This window comes from Octopus sinensis, linkage group LG18 (assembly GCF_006345805.1).
Source record: "Octopus sinensis linkage group LG18, ASM634580v1, whole genome shotgun sequence".
Lineage (NCBI taxonomy): Eukaryota > Metazoa > Mollusca > Cephalopoda > Octopoda > Octopodidae > Octopus > Octopus sinensis.
This window is the reverse complement of record NC_043014.1, coordinates 26,386,652-26,394,847: the sequence shown is the minus strand read 5'-3', so window position 1 is coordinate 26,394,847 and position 8,196 is coordinate 26,386,652. Positions and strand designations below refer to the sequence as shown.

General features: G+C 34.1%; 1 protein-coding gene across 1 annotated transcript; it reads left to right on the top strand.

Moving 5' to 3' along the window:
- The first annotated feature begins 992 nt into the window (after window positions 1-992).
- Window positions 993-7,900, top strand: LOC115221193. The gene is made up of 8 exons (XM_029791343.1): window positions 993-1,016; window positions 2,184-2,266; window positions 2,709-2,820; window positions 4,575-4,674; window positions 5,221-5,347; window positions 5,767-5,834; window positions 6,844-7,035; window positions 7,637-7,900. Exons 2-8 carry the CDS (start codon window positions 2,191-2,193, stop codon window positions 7,796-7,798), a joined length of 837 nt encoding a protein of 278 aa, XP_029647203.1. The 5' UTR covers window positions 993-1,016; window positions 2,184-2,190; the 3' UTR covers window positions 7,799-7,900.
- The last annotated feature ends 296 nt before the right edge of the window (window positions 7,901-8,196 follow it).

Genomic DNA, 8,196 nt, shown 5'->3' with positions numbered 1-8,196 from the left:
TTAAGTTAATCAGGCTTCGTAACGGGAAAAGAAATAAATTCAAAGACAAAGTTCAAAGGCACGATCTTATAATAACACGTATATAGCTATTAGAGATTGAAAGAAGCTTTATAACACAACAGCATCCCACGAGACACTTGAATGATATAATGATCTATTGAAAACAATATTTAGCTGAACTAACAACAAAAATGTGTTCAAGTTCTTTATGGCACCTGTTTATATCGTGGTAGACTGAGCGATGTCCTAAGGGCATAGAAGGATACCAGTGACAATATATAAACAACGAGATTATTAACTAATAGTTAAGTATTTGCACATTGCATACAATGAGTATAAAGAATGACATTTCGGTGAAAGCAATCTCAGTGATATAGATGATTTTTAAGTATAGAAACTGGCCTCAAGCGACTGGATCATCTTGAAATTCCTTCTTTTAAGACTGAAGACTATCGAATGAAAGAAGGATAGGGTTAAAACAGAGGCGCCATGTCGTGAGGAATGTGTCTAATCAGTGAAGATAAAGAATCGTGGGAAGGTACCTTATGTGTAGGTAATCTTTCTACACATGCGCGGATACTCCCACGCTAACGTATATATATATATATATATATATATATATATATATATATACCCTTACACGAACATACATATACATATATATATATAAACACACTCATACACACATACATATATACAAGTATGTATGTATGTATATATATAGATATATATATGTATACATGTATGTAAGTGTATATGTGTGTGTATGTCTGTGTGTAAACACGTATCTATGTATATACGTACATATGCACCGATATTTACAGATAAAATATATGTGTGAGAGGGTGTATGTCCCTTACTATTCGTATGTATGCGCCTTTGTGAGTACGCATGTTTTCGTCGAAGTTGATAGACACAGCTTGAATCACATACAATGAATTACATATACACGTGATTGGAAGAGTATAAATATCGCCGGCAGACAAATCAGTCCCATCAAATTCACTTACTCTCAGGTAAGAACTGTTTTGAATACGCTGCCGCATATATGCTTACTTTCATACATACATACATACATACATACATACATACATACATACATACATACATACATACATAATACATACATACATGCATACATGCATATATACATACACACATACATACATACATACATACATACATACATACATACATACATACATACATACATACATACATATATAATATATAAGTTATTTGGATCTGGAATAATTTCTTTCCGTGATACAAACCTCTGTGAGGAAATCCATTATTCTTATGAAAGACCTCTATTTACCAAGGCAGCAGTCCACTCCCTTTCCACACTGCGTTGTCGTCCATTGGGAAAACTAAGAACAGTCGAAGGCAAATTCAGTTATAAGGCATTTCGTCCAACACTAGTATATCGCCTAATCCACCATCATGCACTGGCACTTTATTCTTCATGTAACACACACGCGTCTACACACATATGTATAGTACGAACAAATCATCTTAACAAAAATATAATTCGATCAATAGCCAAATAGTCAATAGTAAATTATGAGGATTTGCAAAAGCCGTATTACACATACGACGTGGGCAAACACAAGGCTATAAACATTTCTCATCAAAAGTTAACGAAAATCTGCGATAATGCTGGGTCACTATCCTTGTATATATATGTATATGGCCCTTCGTATTCACCGATACGTTTTGCAATGCACTGCTATTCAGTAAACTGGTGGAACTAAAGTAATTGGACTTTGTTTCTCTTCTACAGATTTGTATTGCGATGATGAAATCTGTCCAAGTGCAGTACTTCCGTTTGCATCCTCGGTTGAAATCATGCCCAGTCTACTTTGTCGTTTTACATGTGATAAATTCAATTTCTCATCAGATTCTACGATCAGTTTTATCTTCTTATAAAGCATCCCAGCTTAGAATTTAAATACTAAGTTTATGGCTAGTCGCTATCTTTGAACTGGGTGTTTGCGATCTTGCTGACTGCTTCGTAATGTTACCAGCATTTGCTGGTTGCTTTTGTGCAATTGTTGCATATTCCTTCATTCCCAGACGAGTGCTGTGATGAACGAAGGGTCAACTAAGTTGGCTATTGTGCGTTCATTGCTAGATTTGGCAGATATATTTATACATATATTTCTCATATTGTTTTTTTTCAGTGTCAAGATGAAGTTCTACCTTGCCATCCTGTTCGTCGCTGCCTGCCAGGCTTTCTCAATCACATCTATGGTTGAGAAAGAAGGTAAGTCTTCAACGATCATCTAGTAATGGATGTGTAGTTTAAGTATACCTGTATGTATGTGTATGTACGTCTGACGTGTCGATGCATGTGGTATGTGTGAATGTGTGACTGTGTGTGTGTGTGTGTGTGTATCTCTGTGTGTTTGTGTGTGCCTGTGCATGTATGTGTGCGTACGTGTGCACGCGTATCTTGTGCGTATAATGAAAATATTTCGCAGTAATTTTAGCTTCAACTATTTACATCTAAACTATTTATAATTGAAGAAATTTCTTTCGATTTTTCGGCTGATACAGACTTGTAGAATTCCAAACAATTTGTACTCACGGCCATCTGAGCTTAAATGCACAGCAGTGTGATGAGCTGTGATTTATGCATTGGCTATGAGTGAATGTTTTTATTCGTATGTGCTTTCATTGGATCTAACTTTCTGCGTACATTTCAGCATTCGATCTCCTTATCAAAGAAGCTACACAGGAACTGGAGCAACTTGCCGTGACAGAAATCCAGAGTGCTCTGACCACTGACGGTATTGATATTACACCATCTGAATTGAGGTGAGGTCATAGAAATGGAGGGAAATACTAAAGCGATCTTCTTTTTACTTATACAGACGTATGTATAAACATACATACATACATACATACATATATACATACATACATACATACATACATACATACTTACAAACATCACATACCTATGCTTGTATGTATATAGACAATGACTACAGATATACATATATATGTATGTATGCATTTATGTATGTGTGTGTGCGAGAAACAAGTAAAACCAGAAATGAACGATATATATATGTTCTAGTCGAATAAATTGTACCAAGTACTTTTTAAGCTTGCTACTTATTTTGTCAGTTTCTTTTGACAAAACGCTAAGACACAGTGATATAAACAAACCAACACTGGCTATCAGCCGTACTTTTACTCATATCATTTAAGAATAAGAAATTCTAATATTTAGATAATACATATCTACATACATGCATATAAAATAGTGTATATATGTATAAATTTGTCTGCCTGTGAGTAAATATATATATATATATTATATATATAATATATATATAGAGAGAGAGACAGAGAGAGAGAGAGAGAGAGAGAGAGAGAGTGAGAGAGCGAGAAGAATACAGTGTACATTCAAACACATAAGAGATACCCGAAAAATAGGATATCTGATTGACTAGAAAGAGCAGTTAGACTCAAAGCCACTAATTGTTGTAATTCCGAAAGTGACTGAAAAACTTTTACCTTATTTATTTTTCAATCACTTTCGGAATTACAACAATTAGTGGCTTGGAGTTTAACTGCTCTTTCTAGTGAGTTAGATATCCTATTTTTAGGGTATCTGTTATGTGCTTGAATGCACACTGTATTCTTCTCTGAATAATGTATAGTCTATTGACTAAATTTTTTCCTTTAATTTTAATTTAATATATATATATATATATATATGTAGGGAGAGTTTGCGAAAAAAAACAAAAGACGAAGACAGGTGGTGTACAAAACAAACAGTTGTATTAGTATAACGCTCAGGAACATAAAAAGCCTTTATCGTTTTGAGCGTACGCTCTTCTACAGGAAGGGACACAGACAAAACAAGGATAGAAAAAAATGTGTGCAGTAGCTAACGATCTATCTATCTATATATATATATATATATATATATATATATATTCTTTTATACTTTTACTTCTTACTAGGACTTGACTGCTGCCGTGCTGGAGTACTGCCTTGAAGTGTTTTAGTTAAACAAATTTACCCCAGGACTTTTTTGGGACCTAGTACTTATTCTACTGGTCTATTTGGTCAAACCACTAAGTTACGGGGACATAAGCACACCAACACCGGTTATCAAGAGGTGATGGTGGGAAGAAATGCTGACTCAAAGACACACAAACACACATACACACACACACACACACACATATATATATATATATATATACATATATAATATATATGTGTGTATATATAATATTTCTCTCTAGTTTCAGCACGGAGCTGTGACCATGCTGATGCACCGCCGTATATATATATATATATATATATATATATATATATATATAAATATCACCACCAGTAGCCTAGCATGTATAAATAGTCAATAGACAACATATTCACAATATCAAATAGTGTAAATTTAAGCACAAGAGAAAACTACCAGTCAGTTTGACTGCTTCTTGTAGCGTGTAAAAATTACTTGTTAAAGGTAGTGATATATATATATATATATATATATATATATATATATATATATATACATACATACATGCAGACATATATCATTTATACAGTTTGATCCAGAAACTAGCAGCCAAATTTGGTGAAGCCCTCCGCGAAGAAGTGACCACCGTTATCTCTCATGTTCACAGTCTCGCTGATCTCAAGACCAAAGTAAGTATATTAAAGTACGTTAGAAAAAAGTGGAAGAAAGTGAAGAAAATGTGTGCAAAAAATGGAACGAGAAAGGAGAAACGTTATCAAGAAAACTTTTAGCGAATTGGTGGACACCACGCGCTCCGGATTGAATTACTCTCTCACAGACTTGTGCATGTTTTCTGAAATTTTCTTTTTCTGAACCAGTTGTATTTAATGAGATTTCGGCAATGAAGGAGGACGAGGATCTTAGTTTTCTTGTTTCATTTCTTTTTCGCCGTTCCATTTTTTTCACCAAATTCTTCGTGGTTTTTTTCACGTTTTTTTTCTTATTTTCTTATTGTCCAGTGTGCTTGTTTAAAAAAATATATATATTTAACCAATAAGCAGCGTCTGAGGGATACATGGCGTATTTTATAACTATGCCTATTCAAGTATCACAATAACATAAAAATATTTGCAGTTCTTCCAGTATTGTATTTAAATTGATATTTATCTTCCCTGGAGTACTTTTTTGAGGATTTTCCCTCTGTTGGATAATATACACATATATTATTTCCGTAGTTTGCCCAGAAGGTTTATGAAAACCTTCGTGTGTCAGCCCAGAAGATTGCAGATGGTATTGAAAAGGGCCCCGAAGTTACCAAGAAATTCATCCATGAATTGATGGCAGATATTGATGCCATGGAAAGTAAGGAATTTTGATTTGTTTGTATTTTTCATTTTATTATTTTTTTTTTGCTATCTGGATTTGTCTTTTGTTAGAAAAAAGATCTTTCGTAGGAGGTTGTAGCTAGTCATTGTACCAATCTCCTCAAATGATACAGGCAATGATGTGAGGGAGACTGACACATTGCACAGAATTAGTATACAAACACACGAGATGATTACAGAGGAAATGTCTGACCATAGGATTGTTCGAGCAGCACTTGCCTAGGTTGAAACCATTTTATCGACTGCACTATTTTCCATATTTTGTAAATATATGCATGTCATTTTACACACACGCACACACACATACAAAATAGAGACGCACATAATTACATCTACACATTGAAAATTATTTACTTTAATACATATATATGTGTATATATATATTGTCATTTACAGAGAGCGGGCATTTTATTACTGATATCGAACAAATGTTTGAAAGCATCTTTGAAAAGGCTTTGGCAACTGTAAGTAACAAATCGTTAAAAGATTTTCGTTAACTTTTGATGGGAAATGTTTATAGCCTTGTTTTTGCCCACGTCGTATGTATAATGCTTACAATACGGCTTTTGCAAAGCCTCATAATTTACTATTGACTATTTGGCTATTGATCCAATTATATTTTTGTTAAGATGATTTCTTCATATTCAAGCATTTGTTCATAACACATGAAAGCGTGCAGCATGTGATAGCCACATCGTCAATATCCTTTGAATGTTATGAGAGTATGTCCATTGTTTTGATCACGTAATATGAATCGCTAGATAGACAATCTGAGAATTAGGAAGCAGCAGTGTTTCTCGTTTTGTTAGAATGAGTCAATAACGAATCAGAACATAATGAATGCTTATCCACGAAGAGAAGTATAATCTCATGGATGTAGTTCTTCCGAAATGTTGCTGGTAATTGTTTTCATCGTATTAGTATTTTATTTTACCTGTGTTCCTCTTTACATTAATCATATGTTGAATATAAGATAAGCAAACGAGTGACTAGTTAGTACCACCTCTACTGTCGGTAGAAGCCAAATCTGTGCCAAATCAAATACTCACATAACATTGTATATCTTGTATCAAGGAGAAGTCGTTATGGACTCGGCTGAAACAATTCTCATTACATGTCGGTACAACAGAGCTGACGTGGGATCAACTAATGACAGCAATATGGATGTGGTCATTTTTGAAAATGGAAACATCAAAATTTTTGACATTCAATTTAAGTTTTCGTTATTGAACCCATAATTACAATATTGATCAAATAATCCTTTTGTCTTTTATCACTTACTTGATTCAGTCGTTTGACTACGGCCATACTGGGGCACAATTTTGAACGAATTTTAATCGAACGAATCGACCCTAGTATTCTTTCAAGTCTGGTACATATAATAACGATAGCAAAGCAGCTTCTTAAAAACAGAGCCATGCCGACGCCTATAACTTGCTGTAACATTTTAACTAATTCCTTTCATTTATGCAGGTCAGCTACGACGTTCACCAAAAACGTGACTTGATCGATATCTTCGATAAAATCAATGACACACTTCGTCGTATTGTCGGCCACCTTCACGGAAAGTTCCATGATTTGCACGATTTCTTGCACCAAGCTATTTCCAATGGAAAAGACAAGCTGAAACCTCACATAGAAAATATCAAGACTTTGGCTAAGACTGTAAGTTATCGTTTTTTGAAATATGGAAGTTTTACAAATGTACTGAAAATCTATTTTGTAATAATGTTTTTGTCTGACTATTTATATAGCCAACTCTCTTAATGAAATGAAATTAAAATTAAATGAGAAATTACACACGACGTAAAGTTATTTATTTCTCTTAAGACTTCGTACGAGAAATATCCAACTAGTGTCAATGGAAGTGAATAATCGCCATCTTTATTAATTTCTTTGGGTCTAAATAAGAATGATATTTGATTATAATTTACATAATTCAAATTTGCGTCTAATTTTCGTACTGTGATGTTAAATAGAAGAATGTATCATATAGATCTGAATTTCGGATTATATATTCTCCTAACTACAGATTGGGAATGATGAAATAAGTCCCAGTAATAAGCTTCTATAGCTTTGATAAGATATACTGCTGATTCTCAGACATTGTTTTGCCAAAAGCAAACAAGATATCTTAAATGACTTTCTCCGATGGAATTGACTGTCATAAAAGCATAAAAGCAAGAGAGGAAGAAATATCTTGTTTGAGATTACCTTTTACAACTGTGAATATACTTATGAAATTGCATATTTTTTATACTTTCAGTTTATCGCCCACATCAACGACGTCAACGCTAGAGTTGCACAGCAAGCTTTGGAATTCTTCAAACCTTGGGCAGCTTTATTGGGTTCCACCTGGACTACATTGGTCAACGATATCCACAAACGCCTGGAGCAATTGAAACCAACAAGCGCGCCTATATTCTAAGTAGAAATGTTAAGTCATATACACATAAGCATGTATGTTAATATTTGTATTTATTACTGAAAATATATTTGAAGAATCTGCCGAATAAATATGTAAACAAAATCCTGATATTGTTTTCATTCTTGTTTATACATACATATATATGAATACATATACACACACATAGCACACACGCGCACGCACACAAACACACAAACTCACTCACACACACACACACACACACACACACACACAGACACACACATACACTCCCACACACACACACATAGATGTAAATTTCCAAATTAATTTGATTGGGATATGTAATCCTAGCGGCTACCGCATTCACTTTCTCCACTTAAAAATGCTGGCTAAGCTTCTCAGTGGAAGCATATGTTGGTGCAGAATTGAAAAGACGT

Coding starts and splice junctions, on each gene's coding strand:
- LOC115221193 (XM_029791343.1), top strand. CDS start 2,191: ATGAAGTTCTACCTTGCCATCCTGTTCGTCGCTGCCTGCCAGGCTTTC. Junction 2,821..4,574: donor ATTACACCATCTGAATTGAG/GTGAGGTCATAG, acceptor TCATTTATACAG/TTTGATCCAGAAACTAGCAG. Junction 5,348..5,766: donor AGATATTGATGCCATGGAAA/GTAAGGAATTTT, acceptor TGTCATTTACAG/AGAGCGGGCATTTTATTACT.